The following is an 18,219-nucleotide window of genomic DNA, read 5'->3' as shown; positions in this document are numbered from 1 at the left end:
CGCTTTCCGAGGAAATTTTCGGAACCGTCGAGGTCCGCTCGCGTCTCAGCTTTCCGTTTTGGAGAAAATTGGCACCGCTGGCGGCTGCCGCATTCCCATCATTCCCGGCGACTTGCCGCTTTGCTCCCGCCAGCAAAACAAAGGAGCGGCGCCGCGGCGCAAATGTGACTGCGACCGGCCGCCGTTGACGTGCCCTCGGGCAAGGCCTCCGTCTCCGACTGCTCTCGATCGCTTCACTCGCCAATCGTTACCAGTAAAGATGAAGCCTTTTTTTTTTTTTTTTTTTTTTTACCCAAACTTCAAAGCTGAATTTGAAACCTTGACCCAGGCTTGAAACCCTACTTAAAAATGGAACCCCCAAAGCCAAAAAAAATGAAATTGATATTTACATCCCGCATCTAAAACTGCTTTGGCCAGCCCCCGGAAGCAGACTTTGATGGCGCAATGCTGGAACTGAACCGGACCGGGCCCTCCGACGAGATATGACGACAGATAAACATATTTGATCTAATCTACTGTCATCACAAAGATCAGGAATTATCTTTAATAAGATACAATAAGGAATAATCATATAAAAATAATAAAAAAAAAAAAAAAAAAAAAAAAAAAAAAAACTTTTTGGATTGGATTGATTAGATTTTTGATGCGGTTTTGGTTTTGTGGGTGTCCACCAATGAAAAAGCCAAACTTGAAGAGTTCCTTTCAAATTCAGAGCTGCAATCGTCAAGATGAGGATAAAAAATAATAATACAAATCCCATGGCAGGCGTCATCTGAACAACAAATTTCGGGAAATAAATTACAAAAAATTACAAAAAAAAAAAAAAGGGCTAAAGGATAACAAGGAAGGCATTGACGTCGCTCGGCTGCGTTGCGAAAAGGTGTCCGGTCACACCTTGACGACAAACACAGCCCCGAAAAAAATGGAATCAACATCTTTGGGGAAAACTTGCCGCACATCATCAAGCTTCCCTCGGAAATGACGGCGGCAAGAATTCAGGCGTCAACTGCGTTTCTCCCGGTCGGGCGCTCAAACGGGGACGAGGGCAAACGGCGCCCTCGAGCGTTCGACACGGGAGGACCGCCGGCGACCGTTCTCCCATTGGTCAAATGTATTGATTTGCAAAAGGGAATTGCGCGTGCTGCGTCTTTCGATCGATCGATGGGATGATGACGCACATTCCGTTGCACGACTCTTACGTGTCCTCATACAACATTTTGGTCACGTAGCTCCTCCTCCCTCAGGCTGCGGTCCAATCGCCGCGTCTCGACCCGGTCACCCGGGCGCAGCGTGACGGCGGCCAGCGATCGGCTGAGATCCTCGCGGGGCTTCCCGCCGCCGTCGCGTCGCTTGCGGGGGGGGTCCGGGGGGCGGCCGGTCGGGCCGCTCGCCTGAGGACGACGTCGCATTCAAGTTTCACGCAGTCCTTCAATCAATACATTCATCTATCGATTCTTGATGAGTGAATTTCTTTCTTCCCCCATGAATTCATTTGGCAGATTATTCCTTCCTTCATCGCAAAGGCGCAACAATCGCATCGAGAAATCAACAACCTTCGGGTGCTCAATATGCATAAGAATGTCATATTTAGCTCAACTTGCGTGTATGAAATGACATAGCAACCCCAAATATGAACGAATCAATATTTTTCCTTGGCGCATACCTGCGCCAGCGAGCCTTTCCCCATCTTGAGTTTGAGGTTCTTGTCGTTGGCCCGCTCCAGCTTGATTTCCAGGCGGGCCACGCGACTCTGCAGCAGCAGCAGCCTGGCTCCGCCCCCCTCGCCGGGCCCCCTCTGGTGTCGCCGCCGCCCGAAGGCCGCCGGCCGGGCGCGCCCGTCGTCCCGCCTCGGCCTCGCCGCCTACACGGCGCCGTTTGGAAATGAAAGGAAGTGAAATACTCATTGATTGGAATGCAAATTCAAATTGGAATATGACTTTTTTTTTTTTTTTTTAAATCAGGCTGGCCCCGCCCCCTCTGAAGCATTTTTTTTTTCGGGGTGAGCCCTAACCCTAACCCTTCCTTTCCTGTGAAAAAGACGGCGATCGTAGTCATCAAAACTGTCGCATTGCGAGCCTTCTTACGTGAGCCTCCGTCGGCCTCGCGGGCTCCTCCGCGGATCTCCTCAACTCCTTCTGGTCCTCGTCGGAGCTCCCCGGACCGCTCGCGCCCTTTTCCCAAGGGCGCCTCCCCTCACGGTACGTCTTCGCCTTCTCGCACATCCTCCCTTCGTCCTCCTCGGTCCTCCTCCCGTCCTGGTCCTCGCCTTTGACTTCAGCTCCTCGGTCCCGGTCGGCCTCGCCCGCCTCCACCTCCCGCTCCTTCGGAAGCCGACTCCTGAGACGCTCCTCCTCCTCCTCCTCCTGGGTCAGACGGAGGCGGCATAAAGTCGCCAAAGCGACGGCAAAGACCGTCGCCGTGGAAACCGTCGTCAGGCCATACCCGCCGGAGCCTCCTTGGCGTCCTCGTGGCCTCCCCCCGCGTGTCCTCCATCTGCTGGAGGGAGTAGAGTCAGTGCCGTTTTAGCGCCACCTTGAGGAGAGCGCACCCACCGCACGGTGGATATTTTGTCAGCGGAACGCCACACGCGGCCGCAACCCTAACCCCTAACGCTGCCTTTGGGTCCCGTCGGCCCAATGGGCAATCTCGCGGTCGTACCCGAGCGACAAAGTCCTGGCGTGCGTCGGACGTACTGCGCAACCCAAATAAAGATGATTCCGATTGGGAGCAAATTTGTCAGCGTGCAGCGACCATAGTGGATGGGGCGCATTTTTGCACCGGCATCCGCAGAGTTTGAATCGTGCTGCAAGTCGCTCCGTTTTTTTGTGCGCGTAAATTTCAAACAAAAAGCGAGCCGCTAAAACGGCTACGCGTGCAGGAGGCGTACCTGTTCCCGCAGGCCCCGGACGTCGCGCTCCATGTCGTCCAGCGCGTTCCGCGCGCCTCTCAGCTCCTTTCGCAGCTCGTGTCGCCTCGTGGCTTCCCTCCTCAGAGCCTCCTTAAGAACCTCTGACTCCTCTTCAGGCCTCAGCACTTTTTCCTCCTCTTTGGCCTTCAGGTCCGCGTCTAGGAGCAGCAGCTCCGTCTCGCGCCGCCGTAGCTCCTCCAGCGTGTTCATTCCGTTCTGCTGCCGCCGGCTCGGCGCCTCCTCCTGCCATTGGTCTTTGCGGACCGAGAGCTCTTCTTTGGTCCTCCCCAGCTCCTGCCGAGCCTCCAATTCGGGGTCCTTCCCCTCCACCTGTTCAGGATTGTCGTCCTGCCGCCTCCTCCCTTCAGGATGACTCCTCTGTACTTCTCGCAGCCTTTGGACCTCCTCTTCTCGCTCCTGCAGAGCACACTTGAGGTTCTGGATCTCTTCCTCAAACTTCTCCTGTAAGATTCTCAGTTTTTGGGTCTCCTCCTTCTCCTCCAGGTTTTGGAGCTTGCGCAACTGCTCCCTTCGCTCCTCCTCTGTATTTGGCCGCTGGAGCGCCTGCTCTTCTTGCTCATCTAGCTCGTGTATGCCCGTGAGCTTCAGAAGATCCCGGTCCTGCTTGTCCTGAATGCTCCTGAGCTTCAGGATTTCTTCGTCCCGCTCCCGCAGCGCACGTTTCAGCTTCAGCAACTCCTCCTCTTCCTCCTCCTCCTCCTCCTCCTTCTCTTTTTGTTTTTGCAGCAAGCTTCTGAGCTCCCGCACCTCCTCGTCCCGCTCTTGCAGCATACCGCTGAGCTTCCGGACCTCCTCACTGGCTTGGCGGAGCATCTCTTCCTGCTCACCTTTTGGCTTCCGTAGCGCGTTTCTGAGCCTCTGCACCTCCGCCTCATTACCCTTCTCCTGTGCGCCTCTCAACCGCTGCACCTCCTCCTCCCGCTCTTGCAGCATGCTTTTCAGCTTCAGCACCTCCTGCACGCGCTCCTGTTCCCCTTTTTCTCGCCGATCCCGCGCCACGCTTTTCCGGGGGGCCTCCTCCTCCTCGCGCCTCTGCTGGGTTTCCGCAAGCAGGAGCTCCAGCTCCTCCGCTCTGACCTCCTTTTCCTTGCGCTTTCGTTCGGCCTCCCGGAGCTCGCCAGTTTGCTCCTCCTGCCGGAGCGCCGCCAACCTCGGGGCTTCTCCGACGCGCCAGAGCTCCTCTTCCTTCTCCCGAATTGTCCTTATTTGCGCCTCCTTAAGCTCCTCCACCTTCCGGTTCTCCTTTTCCAGCTGTGCGATGCGAGAGAGGAGCAACCCTGTCTGCTGCTCCTCCTCCTTTCCCGTTCCGTCCTCCTCCAGTGGCTTCTTTGCCTGTGCCGCCACAGCCCTCATTTCCTCCACGCGCCTCCTCATGGTCTCCAACTCCTCGTCCCTTTCCTTCAGTAGCACTTCCACCCGCCTCCTGGAGGTCTCCAAGTCTTGGTTTTTTGTTGCCAACTCGTCCCGGAGTTGCTCCTCGCGCGTCTTCATTTCCTTCACTAGCACTTCCTCGCGTCTCCTCAGCGTGTCCAGCTCCTTCGCCGTGGCTTCCGCCGCCAGCTCTTTCTTCTCTCTACCCGGGGCCTCTTCCCGCTGCTTTCGTTCTTCTTGCAGGCGGCTCTCCAGCGTCGCCACCTCCTCGTCCTTTTTTCTCAACTCCTTCCCGAGTTGCTCCTCCTGCTCCCTCATTTCAGCCAGCAGTCCTTCCACGCGCCTCCTCTGAGTCTCCGCCTCCCCGTCTTTTGTCCCCAATTCCTTTGTCAGTTGCTCTACTCGCGCCTCCCGCTCCCTCAGTAGCGCTTCCGTCCGCCTCCCCGCGTCCTCCAACTCTTTCCTCTTTTCTTCCTCTTCCACTTGGATCCTTTCTCCTTCTGCTATTAGAGCTTTTTTCTCCTTTAACGCCGCCGCCGCCTCCTGTTCCTTCATTTCCTGCTGTAGGCCTTCCACGCACCTCCTCAGGGTGTCCAGCTCCCCGACTTTGGTTCCCAACTCCTTCTTCAGGCGCTCCTCCTCCATCTTCCAGGACTTTTCTTTCTCCATCTGGTGGTGCTCCTTTTGGGAGGTGACTCTGCACAGCTCCTCCCGTAGACGTCGTAGTTCGCCTGGAGGAGAAAGACGGGTTGTGACTGCCGATGGGATGGGCGATCGGATGAGTGTGTGTAAGAGTAGTAAACCGGTCCGATTACAAAACAGAGCGATGACTCGTTCGGTTACTTGACATACTTGTCTACGGTACATTGCGTATCTTGAAAAGTATTCTCCAGTCGATGTCAAGCCAACATTACAACACGACAGAAGTAATGGGGGGCTACCGTACCCTAATTAAACTACTTTATTGTAATTACCTGACGCACCAAAACTTTTAATGTCAAAGTCAATATTTGACATAATGCTGGCTCGTTTACGCACAACTGTGAGCGCTAGGCCACGTTTTCTTGCCGCATCGCATTAAAAGTACATAAACACAGCTGGAACAATTCACGAGAGAAAGTCTTCTCCCGAGGAGCGCCGACCGCCAGCACACATTGTTCCCGTAAGAACGGAACCCCGGCGCGGCGCTCACAAAAGACGGCGCATCAGAGTGACCTCCTTTGTCACCCGTGGTCAGAAAGTTACGTCGCAAGACACTCGACAAGGCTAAAAAGAAAGAAGCTTTTGCGTTCCGATGTACCGCGCACGACGGCATCGCGGGCTAATCAGGTTCTCGATCGGATCGGCGAGTGGTGACATCAGAGCCGATCGGCGCAAAACGCAAAGTCAAGTCCTGACCATCGAGCGCGTCCTTGGCCTCCTGCAGGGTGCGCAGGTCCGCGCTGAGGTGGCCTCGCTCCAGGTTGGCGCGCGACATCTGCGCCCGCTGCTCCTCCAGCTGCTCCTGCAGGGATGCCGAGCGACTCCTGATGACAGAAAAGTCCCGATTGAATTCCTGACCCACCGTCAGAAACGTCAGAAGTGATATTCCATTGATCCGTTCCAGCTGCCAGTGTTTTTGCTCCAGAATTCCCCAGATCGGCAAAAGTCAAAGTATTTGAAGAGTCCGGAAGCGAGCGTTGATTCCAGACTGGGCCGCAGAACGCTGGTTACAGCCACAAATATTATGACCAGGATTCCTCCGGGATGTACGTACGTGTGTTAAAGTTTGACATAGGGGTTATTTCGACCTTGAGGGGCGGGGAGGAATGGAATTATTCAACTGCTGTAGTATATCATATGCATTTTTCTAGGTTAAACCGTTTGGATGCAATTGGTTAGTAATTGTCGTCTAGTTACCCCAACCACATGGCGACTGTCGACAGCGTTTAACTCAAACGTTTTTCAACATTCCACACGACAAATAAGGCGACCACACAAAAAAAAAAAGTATTTTTCACGGGCCAATACTCGCAACGACTGCAATATCGCCATCGTGTCGGAAGCGACAAGTCGGCTCGGGACGTCCCGCTTGAAGGTGGGCGGCGTCTTTACACGCCGTCCCTGCAACTCACTCCATCATCGCCATCGTTCTTTTCTGGCGACGGCGACGCCGACCTTGATCGTGCGGACCTGACGCAATGCCGCCATCTGCGAGTCATTACGACGACTTACAAAAGCGAATTTGACCAACAAGCCGTGCGAGGACGTCTTCCATTTCGGCTGTGAAAATGGCAACTCGGGGCCAGCGGACTCTCGGCTTGTCAAATGCAAATATGGAGAAATAATCCGGTTTTATGAAGTGCCTTTGGGACAAAAAAAAAAATGCCCTTGCCCCGCCTCCCCTTCTTACCGGAGCTCCTGCGCCTCCTGTCGGCGGAGCTCCTGCTGTCGGTGCAGCACTTCACGCTCCTCTCGCCGCCGCTCCTCGTGGACGCGTTCGATCCCGGCCATCTCCTCGGACGCCAGCCGCAGCTGCTCCTGCGCCTCCTTCAGCTCCTGCAGCACCGAAGCATGCTGGGAGGAGCGCTACGGGGAGAGAGCGGACACAAAGTTTGAAGCGAGCGGGAGGTCTCGCCGCAGGAATTTCCCATTTTTTTGGGATGAATATTTTTCGGTTTCTATTCCTTGCTCGTGCTTTTTTGGTATTTATTCCTTGAATTGTTAAGGCCAGGTTGCGGCGGGGATCCGGTCGCGACCGTACCTTGAGTAGGTCGTCTCGGGCGGCTGCCGCTTCTTCTTCCGCTCTCAGCCTGGCCAGCTCCTCTCGCTCCAGCGCCTCCTGCGGGACGACACGTGTCAGTGCGGGCGGCGAAAGAAAGAAGAAAGAAGAAGGTCGCCGTTCACCTTCACGTCTCGGACGACGCATTCCCTTTGCTGCAACTCGGCGTCAAAACTGCAACAAGTCACAAGACCGCTCATCAACCCATCACCATGACCTCCACTGTCCTGCACCTCCCTCATACCTCTTCTGCACCTCCTCCTCTCTCCTCTGGAGCTCATCCTGCCTCTTGTGCACCTCCTCCTGGTTCTTCTGTAGCTGCTGTTCCCTTTTCAGCGCCTCCTTCTCTCTTTTATGCGCCTCCTCTGCAGTCTTTAGCACACCCTCTTCTCTCTTCTGCAGCTCCTCCTCGCTTTTGAGGATCTCCTTCTGCCTTTTGTCAAGTAATTCCTGTCCTTTATGCACCTCCTCCTCTCTCTTGTACACCTCCTCCTCTCTGTTATGCAACTCCCCCTGGTTCTTCTGTAGCTCCTCCTCCCTTCCGTCGAGCACTTCCTCTCTTTTGTGTGCCTCCTCTTCAGTCTTTTGCACACCCTCTTCTCTCTTCTGCAGCTCCTCCTCGCTTTTAAGGATCTCCTTCTCCCTTTTGCCAAGTAATTCCTGTCCTTTATGCACCTCCTCCTCTCTCTTGTGAAGCTCCTCCTCTCTCTTGTGCAACTCCCCCTGGTTCTTCTGTAGCTCCTCCTCCCTTCCGTCTAGCACCTCCTCCCTTTTGTGTGCCTCCTCTTCAGTCTTTTGCACACCCTCTTCTCTCTTCTGCAGCTCCTCCTCGCTTTTGAGGATCTCCTTCTGCCTTTTGTCAAGTAATTCCTGTCCTTTATGCACCTCCTCCTCTCTCTTGTGAAGCTCCTCCTCTCTCTTGTGCAACTCCCCCTGGTTCTTCTGTAGCTCCTCCTCCCTTCCGTCGAGCACCTCCTCCCTTTTGTGTGCCTCCTCTTCAGTCTTTTGCACACCCTCTTCTCTCTTCTGCAGCTCCTCCTCGCTTTTAAGGATCTCCTTCTCCCTTTTGTCAAGTAATTCCTGTCCTTTCTTCACCTCCTCCTCTCTCTTGTACACCTCCTCCTCTCTGTTACGCAACTCCCCCTGGTTCTTCTGTAGCTCCTCCTCCCTTCCGTCGAGCACCTCCTCTCTTTTGTGTGCCTCCTCTTCAGTCTTTTGCACACCCTCTTCTCTCTTCTGCAGCTCCTCAGCTAGCTCCCGCTCCCTTTTGAGGACCTCCTTCTCTCGTTTGTCAAGCGATTCCAGTCGTTGATGCACCTCCTCCTCTCTCTTGTGAAGCTCCTTCTGTCCTTTGTCCGCCTCCTCCTCTCTGGTCTCCAGTTCCTCTCGCCTCTTCTCTACCTCCTGCTGTCTGTTCTGCAGCTCCTTCTCCCTTCCGTCGAGCACCTCCGCTCTTTTGTGTGCCTCCTCTTCAGTCTTTTGCACACCCTCTTCTCTCTTCTGCAGCTCCTCATCTCGCTCCCGCTCCCTTTTGAGGACCTCCTTCTCTCGTTTGTCAAGTAATTCCTGTCCTTTATGAACCTCCTCTCGCCTCTTCTCTACCTCCTGCTGTCTGTTCTGTAGCTCCTCCTCCCTTCCGTCGAGCACCTCCTCTCTTTTGTGTGCCTCCTCTTCAGTCTTTTGCACACCCTCTTCTCTCTTCTGCAGCTCCTCCTCGCTTTTAAGGATCTCCTTCTCCCTTTTGTCAAGTAATTCCTGTCCTTTCTTCACCTCCTCCTCTCTCTTGTACACCTCCTCCTCTCTGTTACGCAACTCCCCCTGGTTCTTCTGTAGCTCCTCCTCCCTTCCGTCGAGCACCTCCGCTCTTTTGTGTGCCTCCTCTTCAGTCTTTTGCACACCCTCTTCTCTCTTCTGCAGCTCCTCAGCTAGCTCCCGCTCCCTTTTGAGGACCTCCTTCTCTCGTTTGTCAAGCGATTCCTGTCGTTGATGCACCTCCTCCTCTCTGGCCTGCAGGTCCTCTCGCCTCTCCTCTACCTCCCGCTGTCTGTTCCGCAGCTCCTCCTTACCGGTGTGTAGCGCCACCTCCTTGGCGAGCGCCTCTTCCTCCCTCTTGTCCACCTCCTCCTCTCTCTCGCGTAGCTCCTCCTCTTGTTTACGCAACTCCCCAGCTCTCCTGTGAAGCGCCGCCTCCTTGCCGAGCGTCTCCTCTTCCTCTCGCCGCAGCGCCTCCTTTATCCTTTGGAGCTCGGCTTCTCCGGTACGGAGCTCCGCCTCCCGCTTGTGTAGCTCCGCCTCCACCAGCTGCCTGCGCCGGACAAACGCCATTGAAAACGTCGACAGAGTCAGCGGCGGCGGTACGCAGCGCAGCCGAGCCTCGGCAATCAATTTGCAAAATGTTCCAGGTCGCTCTTTGCGACCTTTTTTGAAAACTGAGAGTTGCTATGAATAATTGCCAAGGGCTTCCGATTTAGGGGTGGGGTAGGGGGGGGGGGGGGAAATGTCCCAATGTGATCGTAGCCGTGCTGCGACTTTGACCCCAAACATGTTAAAAGCGACGCTTCACACGAAATTGTGTCATTGTATTACTGCTGAATGACAATGGGCGGCATGGCGGCGCAACGCGTTAGAGCGCTGGCTTCACAGTTCTGAGGACGACGGTTTAAATCCTGGCCCCACCTATGTGGTGGGGACAAAAAACTTCTGCCAGAAGATAGCCGGGATAGGCTCCAGCGCTGCCGCGACCCTTGCGAGGATAAGCGGCTCAGAGAATGAACGAGTCACATTGGATTCAATGACGAAAAATCAAGTGCATACTATAGATGTAAATGTTGACTTTATACATTTGATTTTATGGTAGTTGTTGGGAGGAACAACAGTGTCAAAATGAAATCAATAAATACAGAATTATATCACGAATTATTGATTTGCACGGTATACAGCTGGCGCAAAGTGTGCAAAGTAGAAAAAGATGATTGACAGCTGCAAACCTGCCACGTGTGCGCACGTCTTGTTTGACCACTTTGTGGCTGTCATCCTGCAGTTGCTCGGCTCTCTGGAACAAAAAATAATAATCATCACCATCATCATCATAATACAGCCTGGTTGATTTTTTGCCACCCGCGTCTGACGGACCTGCACTTCCTGCTGCTTCCACTGCACGGCGCTCTCCGTCTGCGAGAGAACCGACAGCAGGGAAGTCGAGTCCCGACCGAGGACGGACTGGGACTGGGACTGGGACTGGGACGGGGCGCCGGCTTTCAACACGCCGCACTGACGCACACACATACAAAAAGAGGAGAGATGGAGCTGTTCAAAAATAACAAAAACAGATGAAAACAACAAGAGCTCATTTCTTTTTTGGAACATAGAACCAAGCAGTCTTCAGGAAGTTGTTCACAGAAGACAAAACGGATTTCATGTGCCCACAAATCTGGTTGGTCACATCTACTACCGCTAATCTTCCATATAATAATATGTTTTGTTCCATGGTATTCCTATTGTGGAGTCGCGCTCGTTATATTCACATGACAATAAGGCTTTTTTTCTGGATTCGTTTTTTTCCCTCAACAACCAAATTGTTCCGCAAACGCACGACAAGAAAACATCGCCGAGCTGTTGGCAAACAAGTGAACGACGTCGTAGCAGTTCACGTGCAACAAAAACACGACGGTTGGCCTTTCACGAGAAAATATTTGATCGTGGTGCTTACAAATGAGACAAAGGGCAAAAAGACAAGGGAGGCTGTCGTGCACTTCTTCAAACAAACGCCGCTGTTGGCAAGTTGCCGTGGAAACGGAAAGGAAGCGTAATAATCACCAGTTTCCCCACAGCCTGAGCCTGAGCCACAACCTCCAGCGCGCCCTCGCTGTCCCGCATCCTGGAAGACACAAACAAAAGCGGGTCGTTGACCGGGTCCCCACCCCGCCCACACAAATGTGAGGCCGGCCCCCCCCCTCCCTGTCCATTCTTTGGGGTTGGACCCAGCACGAGTACCCGACGGCCTTGTCGTCCCCCGTTTAACCGTTTTCGGGTTCTTCGTAACATAAAAGCACGACGTGCGTGCTCGAGACTTTGGGCAACCAGCGGGGCTTTGTTTTCCGGAAGAAAGCCCACCTGTCCTCTGACTCGGCCTCCAGCAGCTCTCCCACGGTGAAGGTTCCGAGCCCGGACGAGGCGGAAAGGGGAGCCGCCGCCGCCGCCGAGGCCGAGGCGAGGGACGAGGGCGGCGGCCGGTACATCTTGATGAGGTCCAAAGAGGCCCAGTCGCAGCTGGACTGAAGGTAGAAGCGCACGCGGCACAGCTCGGCCCTCATCTCCAACAGGTCCCTGAAAGGCGCCACGCGCTCAGGGAAGCCGGCGTTGCGAGCGGCTGCCGCCGGCGTACCTGTCGGCGGCGGTCCTGACGGCGCGGCAATGTTGTCTGAGCGACATCACGCGCCTCCACACGCACCACAGCCGATCCTGATGCTGAGCCGCCTCACTCGACGCGCACTACGCACACGCACGCAGGTTTACGCTTACGACGCCACACGCGGCCCAGTCGCGGCGGCGGCGCTCGGCCCGCACCTCTCGCTCTCTCTGCCAACGGGACACTCGGCGCTCCGCCTCCTCCAGAGCGCTCGTCAAATCCGACGTCAGCTCGCGGACGTCGGCTCTCAGGGCGTCGTTGTCCCGCTCCGATTGGCTGAGCCGCAGGCGCAGGGCGGCGGCGGTCCGGGCCAGGCCCGTCGCCCTGAACGCGTCCAAACGCAGAGACGAACGCGCTTGAGGCGCGCACGGCATGACGACGCGCATGCGCGCAGACCCGCGCCCACCTTTGTTGTTCCTCCTCCAGGCTGATGGGGGCGCTCTCCAACGACTCGGAGGTGTCCCTTCTCGTACTCGTCTACAAAACACGTGCGACCACAACGCAAAGACTTCGGATCACTTCCATTTTTGTGACATTCATTGGATTTTTTTCCAGAAGGCACAGTAAACTTGCTGTATGTAAACTTTGAAGAAAGTAATGCGAAATGACCTTAAAATTATGCAGCAGTCATTACTCAGGTATTAGGCAAATTCAAATACCTTTGGCAATCCAAATTGAGCTGAAACAGGAAAAGTTTGGAAAGAATTTTGGTCATCCTAATGATGGTGGTCAGGTGTCAACTTCTGGTTTAACTGTATATGACCTCATCAGTCACCGGAGTTTGAAATGGTTTTTTTGATGTGCATGTAAAAATGTATACATACATACTGACCTGCATGTTGTTCATCTGTCCGTATCCTGACTTCAGCTGAAACTCCAAAGTTTGACATCGCTCTCTGTACTCCGCCACCTGCACGTCGACAGCGTTAGCAGTCGCAGTCGCAGTCGCGCGTTGACCTCCGTTGACCTCCGTTGACCTTCTTCTGCAGCCGGTGTACGAGTAGCGCCTGTCGGGCCTCCCTTTCCCGGCCTTCCCTGTTGCGCCTCCTCATCTCGCGCTGCTCCTCCTCGGCCCGGTGGCCGCGGGCGAGCGACGGCGACGCCGACTCCTCCAGCTGGAGAGAGAGAGAGAGAGAGAGAAAAAGACTGTCGGGGCAACGCAGACACAATTGCGGGGAGAAACGGAGATATGACATGACTAGTTGAGACCGAGTGAGGACCGGAGAGGTGGGGAGAAAAGAGACTCGGGAGATCCCGAGGCAAAGGAAAAGAGACGGAAGCTGAGACACTTGGAAAGAGAGAAAAGAGCGAAAGATGGAGAGAAACAGTTTTGGCGCCTCGCTCACCCTCTCGCGGAGCGCCCTGGCCCTGGACGCCAGCTCCTCCCGCTCGGCGCGACTCTCGGCCAGCTCCTCCTGCAGCAGGCGCGCTTCCTCCCGGAGCTCCGCCCTCTCCCGCTGCCAAGCCGCCAGGAGCCGGGGGTCCATGCTGTTGTCACGCGGCGCGCCGCAAAAGCACAACGGTGCCTCGACACGTGAATTTCTTTTACGCTGCGGTCCCGCCCGACAATATTAAGCCCTTTCAAAAAGGCAAAATTGGCCTCCTTTCAATTTGGTTTCTTTGAACACTTTACAATAGAAGACATCTAACAAACATCCGTCCGTTTTCTCAGCCGCTTATCCTCACAAGGGTCGCAACCATTCGCACTCATAACCCCACCCAATGGGCAATGAATGCGGGAGGAAACCGGAGGGCCCAGAGAAAAGCCACACGGGCGTGGGGAGAACGTGCAAACTGCTTTTTCTGCTATGAAACCAATGTCAATTGATGGCGGGCGCACGTTGTGCATTTCGCAAGCTCGCGTGAGGGTCTGAAGCGCACTCGCATCTCAAAATTAACATTAAAAAAAATAAACATTGTTGGAAAAGTTGAGTACGAGTATGAGTGTTGGCAGTTGTAACCAACAAAAGCTAATTTATGTGTCCTGTAAGCAGCAGCACAAAAACATATCCAACAGCAGCTGGCAAAAATTTGCATTCAATCACGTTTGGGGAGAATTTGCCTTCAAATAAATATTCATTCATAAACTAGTGAAGTTGGCCACGTTCTTGATCCTTTTTGTCTGAAAAATTGTGCCAAACATGTGTGCGTTCATCTGAGATGACACGCTGTGGCGACCCCGAAAGGGACAAGCCGAAAGAAACTTACTTACTTTTTTAAATGAATTTCCATGCGTGCGCCATACTGCCGCAAAGAGGCCAAGGTACACACTGCAGGAAGAGCGGTGTTTATTTTGACTCGTTTTTAAAATTGCTATTATTCAACTATACTGCACTCATATTTTATCATTAATTTATTTTCTTTCCGGTTATATCTCAAATAGAGTGTTGGTACTTGAATAAATAAACTTTTGAAATCAATGCATCACAGTGTTTATCAATCCATCCATCCACCATTTTCTTCGCCGCTTATCCTCACTAGGGTCGCGGGGAGTGATTTCTCTCTATAATTGCCCAACCCATCTCCATTTGTAGACTAGTACAGACCTACATACCTATACAGTGCGGTTCCCCCAAAAAAAAAAAAAAAAAAAAAAAACAAGCCATAGGGCCAACGAATAAACGCGTTAAAAAAAAAAGAATATCCATTCGTGAACGACCAAGTTTGGTTGCTGTCAGAAGTTAGCAGCAGCAAGCTAACATCTTAGCAGCAGCAAGCTAACCTGAAGGCGGGCGGTGAACAAAGATTTGACTCCAAAGCATTTACCTGTTGGAGGCAACTACAAGACGTTGGTGTTGCTCAAAAGTGCTTCTTGAGACTCTTTTTTTTGTCTTTTTCTGCTTTTCTTCTTCCTCATCTTCTTCGTGTTGTGAACGTATTCAAATGAAGCGGGTAACGTGACCTTTCAACTCGGCATGCGGTGCGGAATGATGACGTCACGCCGACCATTGCAACCATCCCCTGCGCTGTTATTGGCTGCAGGAAACTCGACGCTGCACTATGATTGGCTGGCTGTATGTTGTATCCCGGTGAGGAGACAACCGACTCCAACCAGGCGAAAAAGATTCCGTGTCGTGGCGTTCTACTGTAGCCCACTAAGCTCCCCCGCCATCCCGTCTTTCGCCCGAGGAGACCTTTTCTTTATTTCTTACAAATGTCCTACTGTGCGTTTGACATGAAAATGTACGACTCATGCCCTTTCCGTGCTGCCGTAGCCAATCATGTTGCAGCAGGGGTTACGTTGCCAGGAAGAAGTGCGGGATTTCTCATTTCTAATTTCTTTTTTCTTTTTTTTTCTGACCAAGAAATAAAAAGGCAAAATTATTTCATTATATCGCACGAGTCTCATCATAGTTCGCGTTGATGTTCTACTTAAATGTGATTGTACAAAGACGTGAAATAAAAGCAAACCTGCCATTAAATGAGTGAATTTAATTATACACAGCGCATATTTTGTAACTCCAGAAGACTTGACATAAACAGGTCATACCATTTCAATTTATTACATTTTTCATTCGACTGTACCGTTACTTGTTACGATTGAGGAAGTATTTAAAATCACGTTCTGGCTCTGATGACCAATAACCAACAATTCAAATCCTTGAACGCGATTATAATTTTCAAAAATGCATTATTATTATTATTAACCTTATTGATCAGGTTCCGCGTCATTTATTTTTATGATCACACACTGATGTACTTTTCATTTTTAAGCGTTGACAAAAAAGGCAAAGACGATTACAACAGGCGGAAAGTGCACATTTACAATTTGGTGTTTATTTGACATCTTTGTCAAACAGTCGCTTCACGTCAAAGATGTCAAATTGAACAAAAACATTTTCATAATGTCATCGCTTTCACTCACACACACACACGTCGCATGAATAGTGGGCACCTTGAAGCGCTGGGAACATTTCTCCTTGATATCCAGTTTCAAGTTGGACCGGGAGACCGAAAAGGGCACCAGTACGTCAAATGCATACCGGAATCCGTACAAACGACAACGTGACAACTTGCCGTCCGCGTTTTGTCACGTGACGGTCCTGCGCGGCCAACGAGCGCTAAGGAGTACGGGCCTCGTGGTGCGGGCGGGGCTTGGGCGCTCCGCCTCCGCGCCAATCGCAGCGTGCAAAAATATGTGAGCGGGCCCAAGCGGCTTTCAAACAAGCACCACCACACGCGTGACGTCGTCACTAAAAGCCCAGGGACTTGCGTACGATCTTCTGCGCCAGTTTGTAAAAGTGATCCCGGTCGTCGCGCCACATTTTCGAGGCATCTACGTTTGCGCCGCTTTCGTCGTTTGGCTCTAGGAGGGAAAGAAAAAAAGGGGGGCGGGGGAGGTATCAGTTTGCATGCTAACGCCTCTTTGCCACACACACTTTGGATCCAAAACCCAAATCTCATAAATATACGACAAAAAGGACCACAACTGGAATGTTATCTTCACACATTCGATACGGCGGCAACGGATGATTACGCGCAAAGTCGACGTCGCGCGGCCGGCGGTGCTACCTGCTAGCATGCTAACCACGGACAGCAGGATCTTCTCGACGCTCTGGACCGGACTCCACCGCTCGGCGCTGCTCTCGTAACCCATCGGGTCGTCGCCGGGCGCGTGCAGGATGGAGATGCACACGCGGCCGTCGGGGTAGACTATCGGGAGGCCAGGCGAAAAAAAAAACACACAATCACCTCACGCATCCTTCCGCCTGGTTTTCAGGACGCCGCCGCGAGTCAACAAAAACTGGAGCGAGATGATCCCCCCCCCGACAGCGGACATTCCGGATTGACATTTGGCGAACGGAACAAGCGGAGACGCCTCATAAGACGATGACCGAGGACGTGAACGACACGACCTTTGGTCACGCCGGCGACATTTGCAAAGGAGTCCGAAGACGGCCCGTTTGGCTGCTTCCCCGTCTTCGGGGTGACAACAAACGTGACAATTTGCCAGTGTGTACATTTTCAAATGAATACACTTTTCTAACCTTCCTAGAAAATCACAAGGTCCCAAAACCAGTGAGCTATTTTCCTAAGCGGGTTACGGGCCCGTCGTCGAATGCGCCTTGCAGTAGTGTCCATCAAAAATATTTCTCTCTTGAAGCTGGACGCAGCCATAAATATTGAGGACGACGTACTGTTCGGGTGAAACATGTCGCAGGTGAATCTCATCTTGGGGGGGCTGAGAGGATAATCGGAGGGGAAAGTGAGGACGGCCGGGAAGACTCCGCCTTCGAAGCACGTGTCCTGCGGGCCCCTGACGGCGGCGACACAAACGCAACGAAACGTGGATTTTCTTTTACGCCGTCGACGGGCCGGCGCCTGGAGACTCGAGCTGAATTTGTTCCTTTCTTTGGAATTCTCCATTTTTGAGGAAACTCGGGCTTGGCCGCTGATTGTCAAGTGGCTCCAGTCCACTTGCCAGCCAGAGCGCGGCGCTCGCAAGTCAAAGCAAAACAAGCGGCCCAAGCGGAAAAGAGCCGGCTCGTATCTCAAGGCGGGGCCGGCGGCAAACGTTTGGCCTCGAAACTCACATGATGAGCGCTTCCCATTCAAAAAAGTTCTCCTCGTTGGCAGGGCCTGCAAAACACGCAGTCACGTCACGTGTGCGTACAAAGACATACTTCCCGTCTCGGTGCAGAAATGTGACAAGAAGAGGAGCCTCATGTGAAGGAACTAGGTTGAAATGAGCGCAGGAGCTTCACGGGAGTGTTCGAGGGTGTGGTCGGCCGCCATCTTTGGCCGTACCTGCCACGATTCCTTCCGGGGGGTTGAGGGTCAGCTCTGCAAGGAAGCAGACGCGTTACTTCCGGCTCTGCTCCGGCAAGCTAGCGAACGAGCCTTTAGCTAAGAACCAGAACGAGGCGAACGAGGCAGGCGGCTTGAGGAATTCGACATCGCGCGGCTAAAGCTAAACGCGCGTGACCCGAACACAAAAAGCGCTGAAGTAGCAGGCGGACGTTTGTCGTCCTCCCAGCGTGGAACATTCTGGAAGCCCCGCGGGCGGGCGGGCGATTGGGTCTGAACCCTCGACGAGACTCGAACGGGGTTGTGGAAGGTGTCGGTGTCGGTGTCGGTATCGGTATCGGTGTCGGCGAGCTCACGTTTGTATTCGGCCATGAGTCTCTTCAGCGCGGTGCCCGCCATCGCCGTGTCGCCTTGCACGCAACAACAGCGCGAAGGTCCGCGCGCGCATGCGCATCTCGGCGCGTGCGTGACCCCAGCTTGGGTTAAGCCGCAAAAACAGTTCTTGGTGCTTCGTTGACTGGATTCCGTTTTCGACACAGACTCACCCTCCTCTTGATTTGTTTAGACTCCCAAAATGTTGTGTTTGCTGACAAGATAAGTGCCGCAAAAAGCACCCAAAAGAGAGACGGAAAATAAAATGAAGTTTCCTGCTTTTTCTTTCCTTTTTGTGCAAATGGCGCGGCCACATAGACGCAACGTTTTGAAGGCCAAATAATGCTTTAGCCCTTTCTGCGAGCTACCGCAACTCAGCCTGTTATTGGAACCTCGATTTTTGTGTGTGTTAATATAGATACATAAAAACACGAGTACAGTACGCTTAAAGACGCGCCGGCCGCTATGTGTATTTTGTGGCAGGTGACGCGACGCGGCGGTCTGACGAGCCGTCAGACTAATTTTAACCACGCCGCTTGAAGCGGTCTTTATTTTTGGATCAGCGAGTCCGACCCCCGACGAGTTGTCTTTTTCCCGTTTTGTCGCTTCCGGACGCGTCCCGGCGGCCCA

General features: G+C 53.3%; 2 protein-coding genes across 7 annotated transcripts; both read right to left on the bottom strand.

The window, feature by feature from the left end:
• Nucleotides 1–621: 621 nt before the first annotated feature.
• Nucleotides 622–14,378, bottom strand: si:dkey-230p4.1 (trichohyalin). Of its 5 annotated transcripts, XM_061822958.1 has the most exons (22): nt 14,236–14,378; nt 12,816–12,957; nt 12,447–12,584; nt 12,302–12,379; nt 11,876–11,946; nt 11,628–11,793; nt 11,446–11,552; nt 11,175–11,387; nt 10,878–10,938; nt 10,194–10,331; nt 10,049–10,113; nt 7,306–9,366; nt 7,187–7,235; nt 7,044–7,121; nt 6,693–6,868; nt 5,699–5,826; nt 4,340–5,031; nt 2,888–4,285; nt 2,442–2,496; nt 2,085–2,365; nt 1,664–1,861; nt 622–1,391 (listed from the first exon to the last, which is right to left on the bottom strand). In XM_061822958.1, the coding sequence occupies exons 2-22, from the start codon at nt 12,954–12,956 to the stop codon at nt 1,206–1,208; spliced, it is 6,480 nt and encodes a 2,159-aa protein (XP_061678942.1). In that variant the 5' UTR covers nt 12,957; nt 14,236–14,378; the 3' UTR covers nt 622–1,205. The 5 variants fall into 5 exon arrangements, with proteins under 5 accessions (XP_061678942.1, XP_061678921.1, XP_061678927.1 ...); XM_061822937.1 differs by having other exon boundaries at nt 2,888–5,031; nt 12,816–13,047; XM_061822943.1 differs by having other exon boundaries at nt 2,085–2,363; nt 2,443–2,496; nt 2,888–5,031.
• An 846-nt stretch (nt 14,379–15,224) lies between these two features.
• Nucleotides 15,225–18,172, bottom strand: ube2g2 (ubiquitin-conjugating enzyme E2G 2 (UBC7 homolog, yeast)). 2 transcript variants are annotated; one of them, XM_061824085.1, is made up of 6 exons: nt 17,574–18,172; nt 17,218–17,253; nt 17,004–17,049; nt 16,608–16,726; nt 15,982–16,122; nt 15,225–15,775 (listed from the first exon to the last, which is right to left on the bottom strand). In XM_061824085.1, exons 1-6 carry the CDS (start codon nt 17,614–17,616, stop codon nt 15,663–15,665), a joined length of 498 nt encoding a protein of 165 aa, XP_061680069.1. In that variant the 5' UTR covers nt 17,617–18,172; the 3' UTR covers nt 15,225–15,662. The 2 variants fall into 2 exon arrangements, with proteins under 2 accessions (XP_061680069.1, XP_061680080.1); XM_061824096.1 differs by lacking the exon at nt 17,218–17,253.
• Between the last annotated feature and the right edge of the window lie 47 nt (nt 18,173–18,219).

The sequence above is a fragment of the Syngnathoides biaculeatus genome, chromosome 1 (genome assembly GCF_019802595.1).
Source record: "Syngnathoides biaculeatus isolate LvHL_M chromosome 1, ASM1980259v1, whole genome shotgun sequence".
Classification (NCBI taxonomy): Eukaryota; Metazoa; Chordata; class Actinopteri; order Syngnathiformes; family Syngnathidae; genus Syngnathoides; species Syngnathoides biaculeatus.
Note: the sequence above shows the minus strand (reverse complement) of the source record. Positions and strands in the feature narration are given on the sequence as shown.